Here is an 18794-nt window from a genome sequence, read left to right as displayed (position 1 = left end):
GATATATGTAGGTCTTAGATATTAAAGACTGCAAGGTATTGCACTGGTGTCAAAAAGGCTATTCTTCCCACTTCCGTAATACTGTCTGAATTGGTATACGGAATAATGTGTTATTAATATGCCTTCCAATAACATTAATGTTATTAGTAAAATTTGCAAAATTGTTTGGTTGTGTTTTTTTATTTTGACATTAACACGTGTTTTTTCACTGTTGAGTATTTCTTCTCCCTTGTATAATTCAGTTTCTGTTTTAGTTTTTATATATTTTTGCAAAGTTACTAGACCAAGAATATTCCAACAGACATCTATTTCTCTAACACAGGACATAAATCATCTGTGGCAACTCCTTGAGTTTTTTCCTATAAGTGCTATTTTTATATGATTTTTTTTAACATTCTGTCACAAAGAACTAAAAAAGGCTTGCAGAATTTAACTACAGTCAAATCCATCTATAGGTAGCTGACCAGCCTTGCTGTGATGCCTATTAAATAGAGGACAGTCTGCATTGTGTTATTTCACCGCAGTGAAATTAGGCTTCAAGAGTTCCTCTTCTTGCTAGCACAATTAAAAGAATTTAGAATCAGTTCAGAGTGAGCAGTGTGAGCAGCTTCAGGCTGTTCAGATTTTCAGTTTATTCTGTAAGAGTGGAACCAAATTTTGAACTGAACTGTTTAAATCTGAAGCTTTTTCTTTGATACCTCCACTCAGGAGCCTCGCAGGAGGAGGGAGACGGATGACTTCAGCCTTTCTCAGGTAGCCACTGTCTGTGTTGGCAGACAAATTCCAGTCTAACAATGAATGTCTCTCTCTACTTAGGAAAAGAAAAAGAAAAAAAAAACAAAACAATCCACAGAACTAGCTGCAGCTTAAATTCAAAATAAATCATCATTTACAGTATGTAGTATTTATATGAGATTAATACATACAAGTAAGTAGTAATTTAAGATGAGTATAAATAATGAAAAGAGTAGTTCGATAGTTCAGTGAGAGGCAGATTCATCTACAGAAAATGCATGTGTTTGGCAAGTGGCATCTTCTCACCATTGTTAGAAGAAAAAAGTAATTTCAAATTATATGCATGTTTGCCCTCTCTGTTTTACATGTTTTCCTCTCTACTGAGCACATCCTGACTAAAACTGCCACGGCTCACAGAAATGTGCCAACACATATGTATATGAACATCTGTTTTTCCTGGCACACTCTTTATCCTAGTATCATTAAATTTCCCACCCTATCCCTTTTGTCTCAATGTCTTCTACCATAACGAAAATAGGGACTCTGACATTAGACTTAACTCTATGCATGTTAAAGTAATTACTAGGGTCTTATACTTCAGAAAAGCTAAACATTGACAGCTGGGATAATACTAGGGGAAAAAAAAGTTATTTTAGATTGTAAGGAGTCCCACAAAAAGGTTGGTTAAATACTGCCCCCACACTGTAAACAATAACCACATTCCTGAAACTACAGCTTTCCAAAAGCACTAATGATTCTAAAGGAAAGCTTCTGCAACATCTTTATGATAATGAATACATTCTGGATCAATATGACCACCAAATTAATACTCTGTGCAACTTCATCCATAATCAGTACAGAAAAAATAGAAGTTCGTTAAATATATTTCTTAAACCTATATGAAGGCCAATATGGGCCAAGAGCCTAATTAAGTCACCTTACATGTCAGTGCACATTCTAAGTCATTCTAAACCCATATACTACTCCCCTACAAAAATATATCATCTACATAATGATACAGTCTCACAAGCTATTCCCATTTCCTTCTGAAACTAATTATGGTTTTCTGTTACTATACAGTACCGAGGGACATGAAGAAGGTGGAGAGTTTAATTTTAGTGCCCTGCTGAAAAAGAGGTGAGTAAAAATCCATAGACTTAGAGAAATAAAGTAACCAGCTTCCATTGAACAATTCTGAAAACACTAAAACTAGAATAAGTGAAAGTTTCATAAATTCAGGATCCTTGTAGTTTTCCTAAAGCAGCTCTAACTGGATAAAGGATGTCAGGTAATTATGGCAACTTCCCCAAATACTAAGCATTTGCTGCATTTCTGCTACATTTATACTGGAGGGGAAAAAAAGGGGGAAAAAAAAAAGAAAAAAAAGAAAAAAAAAAGAAAAAAAAAGAAATTTATTTTTCCCAAGATAGAAGAGGCTGGGACTAGTGTAATTACATGCTTCCACCAGCACTTTTCATTAAAAAACACAAAACACAACAACAATTTACAATACCTGTCTATAATGTTGCCCTATTAAGAATTTTCTGTCCTCAGCTTTCACAATACAAAATACATCAGAGAGCTGAGAGGGCAAACCTTTTTATTAGATATCTAAATGTTACTATTACATTATACAACTATATATTATGTAGCTGTTTATCTCTTTATATAAAAAGATATTCTATGCTGCATAAATATTATAGAAATATTTTTTACTCTTCCGATTCGAATTCTTATTTTTTGCTTTTACTTTCACTTTTTTTGGTGGAATTTCCTCTCCCATTCTCATCCTTCCTTGCCATGTCTGTTTTCATAACCTGTCTACTTCTGTTTTTCTCTTTTTTACCACCATCTTAATCTGAATGTTTTGGATTCCACTGTTGCCAACAGAGAGTAAGATTTCTATTTCATTTTATTATAAATGCATGGGTCAGACTGAAGATAAGAACCATTTAGTTTGAAATAATGCATGCATCTTTATCTTTCTTATGTGTACAGCGTGACAAGAATTAGATAGTATGAAAGAAAATTATCAGCCACCAATTTCTGAGACAGAAATGCTTTTAAACAATTAGTAGCAGTTAAGGGTGGACCATTCAACACAAATAAATGTATTTCTCTGAATGTCCTTCGGTTTTCGCCATCACTTTCTTTTATAATCAGTTTTAAATTGTCCTTGAATTTCCAGATTTTCTCAATAACCTGCTGCTTTAAATTCCTATTATCACAGAAATTAAAATCAGAACAATCATTTGCATAATATGCCTGCTGGTCCCTATCAAATATGCGTTGAACTTTCATTCCATCCATCCTTAAACATGTTAAGTGAACGTATTACTGAAGTCGCTTATTCCATAAATGTACAGGCTTCTCTGTTACAAAACATTTCTTTTTCTTCCAAGTAAAGTTTCCATTGCTCATTATCATCCCATTACTCCAAGCATGCTTCTTTCTGTTTGTGGCCCCTGGCCGCTTACTCTGTCTCTCCAGCTCCTGAAGTTACTATAAACACTTGTCACTAGACTCATGTTTTGCTAATCTAAACTTACTCAGTTTAAGTTTTCACAATCAACTACTTGGGTGAATTGTTCTGAATCTGTGTTCGGTCTCTGCTCAGGTATTGGTATCACTATTTATGAAAAGTGGTTTATCTTCACAAAGAGTACAGGATCACGTAGACATCTGAAGTAGCTTGCGTACAGAAGGCAATAAGGCCACAATAGCCTCATGTTTCACTCAGGTTAACTCACCCAAATTTCAGTGGGGCAAACAAGGTCACAAAGCCCTGTACTATGCAATATGCAATGTATCCAACTAGAAGCAAATTCCGACTTTGCAGCAACACTACAACCAGAACTCTCAAGGGGGCCACCTAGACGAGACAGAAAGTACACCTATCAAACTTTCTATAGCTGACATTGATATCAAAGTTTCTTGTTTCATCATGAACCCCAGAGAAGTCGGAAATAAAAATTGCATTAAAATTTTTTTGTAATTCTAAAGTAGGGAAAATATGCTTTCTGAATAATGGCAGTAATCAAAACTGTATAGATTTGAGAGCTGAAATAGAGTAGGTGTACACACATTCTAATTTCTATACAAAACGTAAGGCAAAAAAGAATTGTTGATCTCTTTTTAGAAATTTCGAATAAATGGAGGCCAACATGAAAATATTTGCATAATTTCATACAGTGACTCCAGCTGGAATGAAGTGCTAAGTACTATGAGCCCCTCTCCTAGTACCTTTCCCTTCTGCAGTCATAATTAGTTTTGAGCAGTGATAGAACTCTAAAAAGTAGTAAAGATCTCCAGTATTTCCATTACAAATCTCTGTTTGGTGAATTTATGCATACTGATAAATTCAATGCTCCTAGCTGTTTTTCACAGCCACTTCAGAAGTAATTTGTGGATCCTTCAGCCTTCGCACACCACAGGTTGAAGACCACTCCTGTATTAATGAGAACTGATAGGCATAAAAACTCATCATGGAATGAAACTATTCTTCATTAAAAAAAGAATAGAAAAAGGGACCTCATGCTGAGGAACTCAAGAGCTATGCAGATTCAAATAGAATTGAAGATTATTCTTTTACCACTTCTGCTTTGTCCCACTTAATTTATAACTGCCCCTCAATCCAGAGGTAATGAACATTCCCACTATAATAGAGAGCTTCATTTAATACTCTATCTCCTATCGCTGTAATTTAATTAACTAGTGTTGACATACAGATGTCATGGGCCAAGGAGAGGTCATTGGGAAGAGGAAGGGAACAGCTGCCACAGAACTATTAAATGGGATAGTGAGCAGAGACCTTGAAGGAGGTGACAGCTGACAGGGTCCAATCAGTTGACAGTAATGGGATAGGAAGGAACCATTTCTGGGATGTACAAAACTATTTTTAACCCCTCCACATATGTTTAAAACATATCAGCTGCTTATTCCATTTACAGCAGGTTCACTAAGCTGCATCTTAATGCCCCCAAGTGCATAATTAACCTATGAGGTGATCGCTCTGGATACAGATCCCCAACATCAGGGAGAGTAACGTAAGGGTGGGAGAAACTTCAGGAATCCAAGTGCTCTATTACTTTTCCTACACTGCTTAGTTCCTGGTGGTAGTGGAAGGGTACAGGCTAACTGTGGAAACTCCATGTCTTCATGGGATCAAAGAGAATGTTTTAACAAATACAAAATGGTGAAGAGGAGTACTGGGATTGGGAAACCTGTGCTCAGAGGCAGAGAAAGACATTTTTTCCTTTTATTTTTCAGGACTCAATTAAACACTATACAAATTACAACCTTTAGCTTTTAGTACCATTTTACGTGCAACTTAGAAGCCTTTCCTTGTAATATTTTCTAAAATATTAGTATTTCCAAGGAAAAGACTATACTCTTCCTTATGATCAAATTTCTTGTATTTCAGCTTGCATACACCAAAACAGTATTGCCAGATAATAACAAAGGGATGACACTGAGTAATGGAAGAGCTAAAGCAAAAACAAAGGAAGCCTCCTCAATAGTGAGATATGCTAGACTGCGGAATTGCTTCCAAATTGGAAGATTTTTCTCACGATGTATTTAAAAATAACTCACACAAAATATTTTTGAAAACTCTATGAAAAATCTTACCTGCAAATTTTCAGGTAAAGGGGTGTATACAGATGAGCATATAAGTAGACAGATAGACAGAGAGACCACCAGTATTTATATAATGCCTGAGGGAAAATAATAACATTTGGATCTGTTAAGTCTTTCTTATTTCCCATGATTTTATATTTCCTTTCGAGATACAGTTTGCTCCACAAAACATTAATTGTACTAGTATATAGAACTCAGCACATATTAGAAATATTATGTATTCCTAGTTTTATATACTTATATTTCTATTCCAATTGACACTTATTTAGAAATATTTTAAAGTTGCTCATTGATATGATCAGGGCAACTAGCCCAAGAACTGCTTAGGTTAAAAAAATATATATATCTTGGTCTATTTGACAAATCAGTTCAATTGTCCTGCCTTCTGCTAGGCAAAACTACAAACCATTTGTAGCTGCCCCAAACTAAATCATAGATATATAGAGAAGAGGAATCCTGATTAAATTTGCAGGTGATGTTGATGCACTGTCATGACAAAGCAAATACACAGGAGGCTGCACTTACTGCAAGTTGTCCAAACTTGAAATGCACCTGTCAATTCAATGAGTGCTAGTGAGAGTTTAGTGCTTAGCGAGTGCTGAACCACTCCAAAGATACAAGATATTGCATGCCATATTTCAGCTCAAACTCACTGAGCTGAAATCCCCTTCTCTTGCTTCCTTTCTGTTCAAGAGCTACAAGAGTGCTGGAAATCCCAAGCCTGGACTGCAGTACTTTAATAAATACAGTACTCTTATTACAAGCGAGCCTTTTTTGGGCAATAAAAGGAGTACCAGAAATGTTTCATTATACCTGCTGTCTAGACTGACTACAGTCATGCTTTTTTAAGCAGTAATATTTCTCACAGACTAATGGGACTGTTCTTTTCCTGACAAAAAAGGGAAATATGCCCAATAATCCTCCACTTTTCTCTGCATTACCTGCTGCATAACATGTGTTTTGTTGGGGTTTACCACTGAACATGGCTTCATTATAAGGGTGTGTTCTGCTGCACTGGAATCTGCTTGGTCCTGGTGACATCAGAAACAACAGCCACAGGAAAAATTTCTTTAGCAAAAGGAACTTAAGAAAATGTTACTTCTTTCATCCTTTCCCTGTTTACCAAAATGCAAACTGTGACACAGGCAACAACTCCATGACAACAGGGCAAAGTAGAGCTATTTGTTTCCCTGTAAGGTGATCAGCCACAATTAGGAATAAGCAGAAGTGCTTACACTTATATTATAAATTGCAGAGTAGGACTGTACAAAGTGCAGGAGTGAGTTTGATTTCAACAGGGAACAGCATTTTTCTTAAGAATATTTCAGAGCTTTTGCATGAGCTCCTTCATCTCCCTGCTACTGAAGCACAGGCTTGTTCTGCTAAAGGTGAAGATGACATTCATGGCCCTTTTGTATTAACACATGATACCTTCTTTCTTGTCCATGGGGATGCTGCATGTTTTTCCAAACGGTTCTCTGCATCATTCTGGAGTACAGCAGCTTCTTGCGCTCGGTACATCGGTAAGGTTACACTAATGTCTTTTTCTATTTATGACCTTTTCAGTGAAAAATACCCAATTTTGTAGATGACAAATAGTTTAATAATCTGTGATTCATTTTAGTGAAGAGAAAAAATGTCCTGAGTGGAAAAGGTTTCTTATTAACATAAACCAACTGCCTTGTTTCTAAGGTGTTCTCAGGATATCAGTTCAGTTCCTTGCTTTGCCACATGTTTTCTGTATGACCATCACTGAAAAATAAGTCTCCTTGTGTTTCCATTACCCATCGTTAAAGGGAAGCTAATATTTATTTGCTTTAGCTATTAGAAAGTAAACCCTTCAGGACAGCAGTTGGATTTTAATCATGGTATATATAAATAGAATTAAAACTAGTCACCAGTTTTCTTTCATTATTTTAGGTAATAATATAGCAAAAAGTTAGACTGCTAAATTCTTTATTAAGAAATAGCTTCATCAAGCCAGTATATAGCTTGCCAAGCCTATGGCTGTTTTTAAATCCTCTCAATGGTGGCACTCAGATACTCTAATCTCTTTCTGCAGAGGTGAAGCAAAATCTGAATCACAATCTGATGTTGATGTCTGGGAAATCCTGAGGAAAGCTCCTCCTTCTGAATACGAGAAAATTGCTTTTCAGTATGGTATCACAGATTTGCGTGGGATGCTGAAACGCCTCAAACGCATAAAGAAGGAAGAGAAAAAAAGTACAGGTTGGTGAGCTGTATTTATTCCAAATACATGTGTCCATATCTTCTTTTTTGGGAGTTCTTCAAATATTAACATCAGCTGGACAGCAGCCAGATACAAGAGCATGAGAAACAGGAGTTTCCTATTCCAATTTTTACATGGTCTTTACATGTGAAATGCTGATTACCATAGATTAAAGCTATGGCTAAACTCTGAGCTACCTTGCCCTGAAACTCTGAATATTCTGAACCTGCTCATTTTACTAGTTTCTTCTGCTCTGCCCCTTATCTTTCCCTGAACATAAAAGAACAACACACCCCACCCCCAAAACTGGTGGGCATGTTAGGCATCAGTGATACATTTAAAGAATTTTGTTTCTGTTGGGATGATACATTTGGAATTCTTGAGCTTTTTCTAGTCTTGTGAAGTATTAATTACTTAATTTTAAGGAATTTGTTTTAAAAGCCTGAAACAAAGAAGGCAAGCTGCCATTCATTAGTACTGAGAAGATCAGTATCATCTTCCCACATGGGCAGACGTAGCTGTAACTCTTTTTAGGATGCGTTGAAGTATATATTCACATCTGATTTAGAATATTCTACTTCGCTTATTTTAGTTTCTATCACATGCTTTTCATCCTATGTTAAGGAATAACAGAAAACAGAACAGGATGAAGAACAGACAGAAATGGTAAAGATGCAAACAGGGATGCAGAAAGTGGGGAAGGTTTAAGATGATGGTAAACAACAGGAAAGGGAATAAAGATTTACTTTTCTGACAGGGAATGTAAAAAAAAAAAATACATTAAGTATAAAAATGATTAAGGTTTGTTTTTTTTTTTAAAATCATTCTTCATCATAGCATTCCTCAACAAACTGGATCCAGCTTACCAAGTGGACAAAGGGCAAAAGATTAAATTAATGGTGGAAGTTGCCAATCCAGATGCTGATGTGAAATGGCTGAAGAATGGCCAGGAGATCCAAGTGAGCGGCAGGTAAACTAGGAATATGGGAAATCCAAAAAGGAATGGGCTACGGCTTGGACAAAGTGGAAAAACTAGCTTTTCTTAGAAAGAAAGGAATAAAATAGGGAAAAATAGGAACTGAGAAAGAATCTACATAGTGCTTTGGCTAAAGGTCAGTTTGCTGTTCTCATGACTGTTTTTTTTCTTCCCTCTGCTCTACATATCTACCGCTGGAACTGGATGCTTACATCTACCTACTTAGCAAGTAAGTCCTCAGATTATATTCTGATCTTTATGTGTATATCCAGGGTTCAAAATTACTTTCTCGTGATATGGGATATACTTCAGTGTAGCTTGTTCGTAAAACCCATTTCCAGTGATTTTGTGCTAAAGCTATGACAAGGCACTTTTAATGGTAGTCAGGTTTGTCGTAAGGCTAGATGTTAGAAAAGCATCCAATACAATTCACAGGAGTTTGTACGTCTCACACTTGTATGAAGATTTCTCCATAATTTCCTATGCTAGTTTTTCAAACACTACTGCTGTCACTGAGACAGGGATGTAGGGCTTCAGTCTTAACAAACCTTGCCACTGATGTCAGAAAAAAAGTAGGACCCTTTTTCTCTTCCAGGCAGGGGAAGACAGTGACGGGGTCTAAAAGATTTTCTCTGATAATTACATGTAGATTCTCCTTTCAGATATATTTTTGAGGCTGTTGGGAATAAGAGAATACTGACCATAAACCACTGCTCTCTGGCCGACGATGCAGCGTATGAATGTGTGGTAGGGGAGGAGAAGAGCTTCACAGAATTATTTGTAAAAGGTGAGCAATGGTAGCAAAAGGAAAGCGATCTCCCCTAACATTTAGCATTGAATTACTGCCAGATTAGTTAATCTTGTAGGAAAGAAAATTCTCAAACACATGAACGAATTCTGACATCTATTGAAGTAGATATTTTTCTTACAGTTAAATGAAGGAAAATTTTCCCTATAGCTGCAACTAAGAAAGCACAGGAAAACAGCACAGTAATAATTACCATTAATTCTCATTTGGCAAGTGATTTACATCTTCCCAACAACAGAGCTAGAAACTTACTTCAAAAATTTGATTCCACTCAAGATAAACATGTGCCTCAAGCAGACCAAGTAGTGAAGAAAACTAATGTCTCCAGTTCAGAATTTTAGAATATATATGAAAACTTATTAATCCTGTGTTTGTATTCTGTCTCATGAAGCAAAAACCAAAAGGTCATTTGCCAACATTGAAAATGTGATCCAGCATAGTAAAAGTTAATTTCCAACACAGAGGGCATCACCATGTATTTGGCCAGGGGTTCTTCCTGTGGAATGCAGCATGGTCAAATCTACCTCTGGTATGCAGTCTTTCAGGATACTGTTTTAAGAAAAGTCTCTTCATTTCCAGAGCCTCCAATCCTGATCACTCACCCACTGGAGGACCAGATGGTGATGGTTGGAGAGAGAGTGGAGTTTGAGTGTGAAGTGTCTGAGGAAGGAGCTACTGTGAAATGGTAAGGGAATAGAAAAGGGAAAAAAAAAAACCCAAGCAGCAGCAAACCATTTCCTTCCATGGGACATTCTAGGACCAGTGTTTGTGGACAAGAGTTGTGGAATAAAAAGGAAGAAGGCATCCTATATAATTATTTTCAGGAAAAGATTAATCCTCCTCCTGTATGTCAAACATTGAGGAGCAACTGAGAGGCCAGAACATGGCAGAAAACAAATTAAGTATAGATACTTTATAGTGTCTCTAGAATTTCTTGTTCAGTGTTTACAGGATGCTACTGACTGTACCAAGCTGTTAGCTTTAGTTTTCTAAACACTTGACAGTAATGTCTAACAATTGCCTAGACTAATCAGATCTGTATTGTGATGAGTTTGCTATACTTTATGGAATCTTCTGGTCTTCTCAACTGCAGTGAGGTGGGTTTTTTTAAAGCATTTTTTCTTAGGTAGAAAGTTAGAATCTCTTGAGACAGATAGGGAAGGTCATTGACTTTTTTAAGATATCTGTTGCGGTGATCTTGCAAAGTTGGTTATCATGCATATGCAGCGAGCAGGATTAAGATGACAAACATTTAGACCACAGAGTCCATTTTGTTGGGCATTCCAGCTCAGCGGAAGCTGGAAGGTTCACGCTGCTCAGGCAGGCACAGCAGGCAGTGCTCACATACCAGGTCTTATGCACACTGTTCTCACTTCATTTCTCTACCAGATGAAGTTCTCTTGTGCTTGTTAACAGCTTCAGGCACATGGTTATCAACTGTTCCCACAATGCCCATTACATTCCTGGAAAGTGCCAACCACTCATCTGCTCTCCCAAAGGAAGGAACTAAGAATTTAAATAGAGTCCAAGAGTTACTACAGCATATGCATTACACTATTAAAGCCACATGCACAGGCACACACATGGTATTTTTCAGGAACTGCTTATAGATGCCGGGTCACAAGAGATGGGGACAACCAGATCTGTCCCTCTCGGAGCACAGTGCAGCTGCCACACTTTGATCCTATGCCTTTGAACAACTCCCATACATCTTGCAGAGCTGGTATCTGTGGGATGGGCATGTGGTGTGACAAGGGCAAACCAGCAGCTGTCTCAGCCTGAAATGCAGCAAGTGGTCAGAGAAACTCTTCAAATTATAGCAACAGAAAACTAAGAAGTTAGACATTTTATTTTACTGTTTTTGTTATGCGACACTCAGTCAATGCTTTTTGGCAACAAAGGGAGCATTTTGGACAATGGAGAGAAGTGTCCAGGGAAAACATGAAACACAGTATGGAGAAAGAGTTCCAGTTTTATGGCTCATCTAGGGAAATGCTCAACAGTTTAAGCCAAGTAACAGACACTAACTCAGGGCACCTGTTACAGCTCTTGCATCCTTTAAACCTGGGATATGAAATCACAAGCACATGAACAAAAGCAATTATGTGACTTGCACAAGACAGAAATAAGGCTTACAGCCTCTTAGGCATGGCCATCAGACTAGGGCTTGGAGAATTCATTATGTGGATCTCTTCATAGCAGTCAGGAAAGAATGTTCTCTTGATCATCCAGAAAGGTCTCACATTATTATTATGCAGTACTACGGAACAGTTATTTCTAAACTTCAGATGGTCTTGGAAATAATACAATTCTTGAAGAAAAAGATGTAATAAACCACATAGTTTTGACCTGATTTTTCCATTTCTGAATACTGGATGTATCGTCTTATCAGCTCCAAATGAAAACAAACTATAGTAATGTAATAATAAAAATAAATCTATGTGTCCCCATTATCACATAGTACCTACATCAGTGATATCTCAGAAGACATTAACCAATTTATCCTTACATTCTAAATAGGAAAGCATTTCCAGACAGAGAAAAGAGGCATTGAGAGGCAAAGTTGAGAACAGATATTTGATCTTGCAAATGTTCAGGACTTGGATAGACCAAACCATGGCTCACCTACCTATTACTGCACTAGTTCTGCTTCAAGTGTGAGGCTGGACCAGATGACCTATGGTGGTCTTTAAACCAACACTTCCATGGTTCTATAAAATCCTCCACTTACACTTCATTATCAACTGATTCTTCTACTTCATTGCTCTAGTTACCAAAGGAAGGGAGTTCTTTTTTGAGGTTTACAGTTTTATGACTCCACTATTTGTCAGTACACCCCTCTGCAAACCCTCTGCTTATACACAGCATCAGCAATGTGCTAGTCAGTAAAACAAACAACTTAAATATACTATTCTCTTTCCAAGGATTTAAGACACTAGTCATTGCAAATAGTCTATTTTCATTATTTAGACAAGATTTCAAGAGATCTCTTTCTTACCAACAGCTAATAGAACGTTCAAATATCTTTCACGAGCCACGTATCAAAATACATCACAAAAAATAAAAGTTCAGCTTTGGAACACTAGCCACAGTGCATGTGCCTGGTTTTGCCATAGCAGCGTGTGGAACTTCTGGATTACAGTCATTCTCAGCAGTTCAGCAAAAGGTTTACGCATTGCATTGTAGCACTTGTTCCAGAACTAATCTGCATGAATGAGAGTATCAGCCTTAGGAGAGCATCTTGCATGTGGCCTCAGACTCTTGCCACTAAGCAAGCAGAGGAAACATTATCCTGACGTAACACTGTGTTTCACGCGGTTGTTATAGGCATCCTCTGTTTCCTCCCTTACTAGCGTAGTCCTGTGATCTGGAAGGGTTGCCAGTGTTTTTCTAAACCAACTGTAAGTTCCAATAACCTGTGCTCTAAAGAACAGTTAAAAGGGGGTAACCTGTAGCTATTTTGAAATGCAGTTGCAGCAGGTACATCTAAGTCACAAGTTGCAGGATTCACGTATCTGCTTAAAGTTTTGATCTTGTGATTTACTTCTGACATAGGCAAAAGATTTCCTTGCATACACCTACCTAGAGGTTAGAGCTATAGTATTTTAACGACACCCTAAGCAGCATTTCAATTTGCTATCCTGTAAGCTCATTTCTGAAGTTGAACAGTCACTGGTAACAAATAACACAAGATAGAAAGAAAATTCTTACTCTATTAAAAGCATAACAACTTTTCTATTTCTTCTTCCACATGAGTAAGTATCAAAGAGAAAAAAACTTTTCATTTAAAAACTGCAGCAGTATTCAAGTAACATAATATAAATATATTCAAATAATAATGAAAAAATATAAAATGCTACAAAAGGAGTAAGTTGAAGAAATTCCAAGTTATTTCTTGTAACCTGTTTATGTTATTTAGGATTAGAAACAGGAAATCTTTTAAAGAGTCTTATGCATTTTTGTGTGACCTTGACTAAACAGCATGAACCCTCTCTGCCCGTTTCATGATGACTGGAAATTACAATAATTAATTTTCCTCCCAGGCTGGACGGTGAAGCTTAGTTTAGTAATGTCTTAAACGTACTGGGGCATCCTTGAATAGAAAGGGCTACAAAATCCAAAACACATCTTCGTTTAAATCCATCCTAAAATTTGCTTCTTTTACTGATGCCCACGAACCATGAATTTATAACAATTATAATTCACATCAGGAAAGTTAAGACTTTTAAGTCATTTCCCAGCAAGTCCCATTTACCTTATGGCAGCTTTTAAGATACTGCATTCCCTCTAGTGAAGTGTGTCTTCACCCCTGTTATCTTCTACAGCATTTAACATACTTCCATGTTTATCTATAGCATATAAATAGTAACAATCAAGTAACTTCTTGTGAGTGAACTCTCTTGAACCAGAAATCAAATACCTAGTGAAAATTAATGGTCAAGCTAGAAGCATTCTGATTTTGGTTCCACTAACATTTGTGCAATGGTCTCTTTTTTGCTAACTTGAAATGCTACAAGGATTGGATTTATCTTGTATCTTCCAATCTCTAGTAACATTGAGCCGACTCTTACCCTCCTCTTCCAACCATAGAAAAATGACTCATTGCTGTTTGGCATTGCAGGGAAAAGGACGGAGTTGAGCTGACACGGGAAGAAACATTCAAATACCGATTCAAGAAAGATGGAAAAAAGCAGTATCTCATTATTAATGAATCAACCAGGGAAGATAGTGGACACTACACCGTGAAGACCAATGGGGGGGTATCAGTCGCTGAACTAATTGTACAAGGTAGGCACAGGTAATATTAGAAAACCAGAGAAGCTGAAAAAAGAAAACAGGCTGAAGGTAACCTTCTCCAGGATAGTGCATAGGGGTAGCATAATCCTCATGCCAGTGAAAAAGACGACTTAATAAGAGGTGTAAAGTTTGATAATAAAGGCCTCAAGGAGAACCTGGCCCTGTGGGCTGGATGTAACAGATATCCTGATAATAACAGGTGCTTAGCTATCAGTGCTGTTAAAGCCCTCCGTGCTGTGGATTTCCCTTCATATTTCACCCTTCCACAAACAGCTTGCTCAGCCCTAGCGTTTTCTACTCAGTAAATTCACACCAACTGTTTACGTAAAGATCTATTCTGATTTGTTGATGTGTGTATCGATTATTCTCACAATATCAGAGAAAAAGCTGGAAGTTTATCAGAGCATTGCGGACCTCACAGTGAAGGCACGTGACCAGGCAGTCTTCAAGTGTGAAGTTTCCGATGAAAATGTGAAAGGAATCTGGTTGAAAAATGGAAAGGAGGTGGTGCCAGATGAAAGGATAAAGATCTCCCATATTGGCAGGTTAGTCTTGTTTCAGAAAGCAGGTACAGGTTTGGGTATTGCATTACAATCCACAGAACTATTATCTCAGGGGGCAGGAACATAAAAGCTAAAAGGAAAAAAGTTAAAAACCTTCTCAAACGCAATCAACATATAGTCACAGGCTTGCTTTGGTATGGGTGCAGTCTTTCTGTGTTGGTATTATTTGTATGTATGGCATCAGTGTTATATCAGCAGAATTCATTCTCCATTTTTATTAAGATTTCATGTTTTCTTGGTATTCAAACAATCTAGAAAACATATTGTTGGTAACTTTAAAATTAGCGGTAGTGTTTAGACAGATTAAGACAGCACTTATGTATAAACCCCTTCAGAAAAAAAATAGTGTTTATATTAACACATACAGTTGTGCAAGTCTGTGCTCAAGTTTCTTAGCACTCTAACTACTACTGAAAATGGAGACCAAGAAGATTCAGAAGATACATAAGTATTACATGTTAGGTGAAGTCTTCCTTGGCACTCCCCTTCTGCATTCTGTTTTGAATTTACAATACAGGGGTGGAGAATCAATCAATCAATTTTTAGCTTCTTTTTCCAGAATTTATTGCAGTCACAATCTGATCAAATGAGACCAGTCAGCAGTGTTACAACTGCCCCAGTAATGGTAAAGGACTGGACTAAAGCAGAGAAGCTGCTTCCTCTATTCAGACTAGACTATGCATCTACCTTGACAAGAAAAATCCACTCACAGACAACATGCTGAGATGGATTTGCTTGAATACAAGCCCTGCTGGTTGTTGACTTGGTGTTAGGGCAAGGGGAGAAGAAATAGTAATGTCTGTTAATATCTTATAGCCTGCACCTTGTCTCTTGAGGTAGCCCTGTTTCTCCTGGAGAGCTAAGGTAAGGGAGTGGAATATATTTGTTCATGTTTCCAGAATCCATAAGCTAACTATTGAGGATGTAACACCAGATGATGAGGCTGATTATTCCTTCATCCCTCAGGGATTTGCTTACAACCTTTCTGCCAAGCTCCAGTTTTTGGGTAAGTTACCTTAGAATACGTAATGGGAATTCCAGAGGGATAAAATGACAGCATTAATCATGGTTATACCAGGAAAAAGTATGCAGAATCTCTTTCCTGATATCTTAATACAGGCACATTGCTTTTCCCTGTTATTCTGTGTTATCATTATCACATTGCTTTACAGATCCTGTTTTCCAGTTCATTGCATTAATCTGTTGATGTATATGCCTAATGATGAATAGTTTTAAAATTACTTTCTGGGTGCAAATGCTATGTAAATTCTGTTTTCTGATCTATTTCTCCTACTCTCCCTTTTCCCCCCCCCCAGAGGTCAAGATCGATTTTGTACCAAGAGAAGGTAAGAACAGTAGTCATTTATATGCAAGGAAACATGTTTTCAAGAGTCGTGTTTTTTCATTTTTAATTTAATGCATGAATATTCACCTTTTTTTTCTCCCCATACAGAACACTCAAACTATATTTAAAACTTATTTTCTCTGCCCTTGCTATAGAACCTCCCAAAATCCACCTTGACTGTCTGGGCCAATCCCCTGACACTATTGTCGTGGTGGCTGGGAACAAATTGAGATTGGATGTTCCCATATCAGGAGATCCAACACCCACTGTCATCTGGCAGAAAGTAAACAAGGTAATGTGTAACCTGACACAATGTCTGAGGCATGGAGGTCACAACAGGAAGTTTAGTTTCTTTCTCAATTCTTATTTTGATTTACAATTCTTAGTTAAAAGTATTTTCATCTCCCTTTTAATTTTTTTTTTTAACCTCAAGGAAAAAAAAAAAATAGCTGCAATGCAGCTGTTTAGGATTTAGCTGTTTTTGTGAGAGTCTTCCTGACCTGTTCTTTTTCTGAACTGTTGCCTGTTTTTCTATTCCAAAGGAAGGAACTGAGTATATATGAGTAGACAGATGGACATGCAGACAATAGGATACCATACAGGTTTATCCTCGTCCTACCTCAGAGAAAAAGAAATAAATGATCATTCATCTCCATCGCCTTCACCTGATAGGACAGACATGTTCTGGAGATCACAGCTTCTTTTTTAAAAAATAAATCTTTCTCAAGAATTCTATAGTCTGTGAAGAAAATGTCTTCTTAGCTGACCATTGGGGTAAAACAGTATTTGGTATAATAAAAAGTAGAGGACACTTGCTATTTGCCTTATCAAAGCAATTACAAAACATCAAAGAAAGAATTTAGAAGCTAGGCACAAAATGCTAAGTGAGCTTCCTTTCTGGCTATCTGTGGGCTCTTGAACTACAACTAGCACAGAACACAGAAATGTTTTGCGTAATATTCTACAGCATCATTACACTTCCCATGGGTGTAGATACAGACAAAAATAGTATTGCCAGTTATATTAATTTCCCCAGTCTCATTTCTTCATGATTCTGCTGCATTCTTTGTTCAGGTTAGCATATTTAATCACACTTGGGACTTTTTTCTGCAATGCAGAATTAGTATCGAAACAAATAAAGCCATTTGTCTCTTTTTTGGGAACCAAGAAAAATTGACTCTCTCATACACAAGTTTCTCTGATAAAATGACGATTGGCTATCAGACGACCCCTATACAGTGTTATTTCTAAGACATGAATTCTCAACATATGACTAAAAGAAGCCAGTCTTGATTTGAAGGATGTATAGCATATACTTACTAATGAAATCCTAAACAAACAGTAGCACAGCTTCAGAATACTTTGATTGATGTGTGTTACAGACCTGACTATATTTCTGAGTGTTAAAACATTTACACCGACTTACTATCCCATTGTTACAGAAAGAAGTAATCTTTTTTTTTTTTTTTTAGTTACACAAGATGAGTAACTAGTATCAAAGGACACAGATTCACAACCAGTTACAGTTCTACTGCAGGAATATCATGCATCTTTGTTAAGCTGTAAATCTGGTTTTGCTGACTTATCCTTCCCTTAATTCACTGCAGTCTGATACATCTATTTCCATTTCTGCTTTTTACTTTTGTATCAGTAGATTTCCTTCCCAGGTCTGCCTGCTGCCTCACTTTGCTCCTCACTTTTCTCACACTTCTATATTCAAGCCCCCTAACAAACCTATGGGCTCTTCTCCTCCATCTTACAGAAACAGCTTTACTGCTCTGCTCGGAAAGACGTAGCTGACTTTCTGTGGTTTCTTTGCTTATCTAGAAAAGTGACTTTTTTCGAAGCAATGATGATTCCACGACTCCCTCAGAAAACAGCAGTGATTTAAATACTGATAGTAAGGTAAGTTTCTTATGATTTATGCAGACACACAAATATGCTTTTCCAGATAAAAGGTCCTATTCAGAAGGAAATAAAATTAAAGTCAGTAGATATTAAAACTGGTGAAACAAATAGCTCATCAAGCCCAACATCCTGCCCAATGGTGATTACCTAACACTTTGAATGGGCACAAGAGATTTAGTGAGTAATTTTACAGTAAGATGCTGATTGAGGAAATCTCTTTCTAGCCACCATCACATGGTGGCTGGATTACAAGGAATCAAAGCAGTTATTTGAAAACTCTTTTTAATGTATTTGTGAATGTTTATCCCTTCCCCCCCACACACTAATCTGTAAGCTTCAATAAATAACTACAAGAAAAAAAAACAGGACAAAATCTTACAGGACACAGGGAAAGATGACAATGGGCCTAGAGAGTGGAATATGTACGTACAAAACAGTGAAAGAGGATTCATTTTCCAACAAGTTTCCTTTTTGTCATAAATAGCTTTTTTATTTTGATAGAGTAAAATATTTTACATTTATTTTGCAACAATAAACCTTTGTCAGGGTTAGGATTCTGCTGTACTAGTCACTATTTAGGCACATATGCTTTCTAATGTTCAAAGTTGAAAGATACGTGGGCACATAAAGAAGAAAGGAGTGTGTCATAAATGCACAGCAAAGTTGAGGTCATTATGTTTAGACCTCAGCTCAGAGCAGAGTAGAACGTTACCCCATATGACATTCTTGAGTGACAGAAATCACACTGATGCCATTAACAGGTACAAGAAACATGGTAAATTTTTTTAGAGGGA

General features: G+C 37.0%; 1 protein-coding gene across 3 annotated transcripts in view; it reads left to right on the top strand.

Moving 5' to 3' along the window:
- Window positions 1-18794, top strand: part of MYBPC3 (myosin binding protein C3) — a 62708-nt gene that overhangs the window by 15701 nt on the left and 28213 nt on the right. For 2 of the 3 annotated variants that reach the window (XM_009807849.2, XM_059819980.1), the window contains exons 8-22: window positions 709-753; window positions 1816-1872; window positions 2626-2628; window positions 6873-6896; window positions 7436-7602; window positions 8441-8573; window positions 8806-8808; window positions 9242-9366; window positions 9967-10072; window positions 14009-14175; window positions 14564-14729; window positions 15647-15753; window positions 16064-16093; window positions 16248-16384; window positions 17920-17997. In XM_009807849.2, coding sequence (XP_009806151.2) covers window positions 709-753; window positions 1816-1872; window positions 2626-2628; window positions 6873-6896; window positions 7436-7602; window positions 8441-8573; window positions 8806-8808; window positions 9242-9366; window positions 9967-10072; window positions 14009-14175; window positions 14564-14729; window positions 15647-15753; window positions 16064-16093; window positions 16248-16384; window positions 17920-17997 — 1348 coding nt within the window. The remainder of the gene's footprint in view (window positions 1-708; window positions 754-1815; window positions 1873-2625; window positions 2629-6872; window positions 6897-7435; window positions 7603-8440; window positions 8574-8805; window positions 8809-9241; window positions 9367-9966; window positions 10073-14008; window positions 14176-14563; window positions 14730-15646; window positions 15754-16063; window positions 16094-16247; window positions 16385-17919; window positions 17998-18794) is intronic. The other variant, XM_059819982.1, reaches the window with a different exon arrangement.

Source organism: Gavia stellata, chromosome 7, assembly GCF_030936135.1.
Source record: "Gavia stellata isolate bGavSte3 chromosome 7, bGavSte3.hap2, whole genome shotgun sequence".
NCBI lineage: Eukaryota > Metazoa > Chordata > Aves > Gaviiformes > Gaviidae > Gavia > Gavia stellata.
The sequence above is the reverse complement of the archived record's forward strand: the minus strand, read 5'-3'. Positions and strand labels throughout refer to the sequence as shown.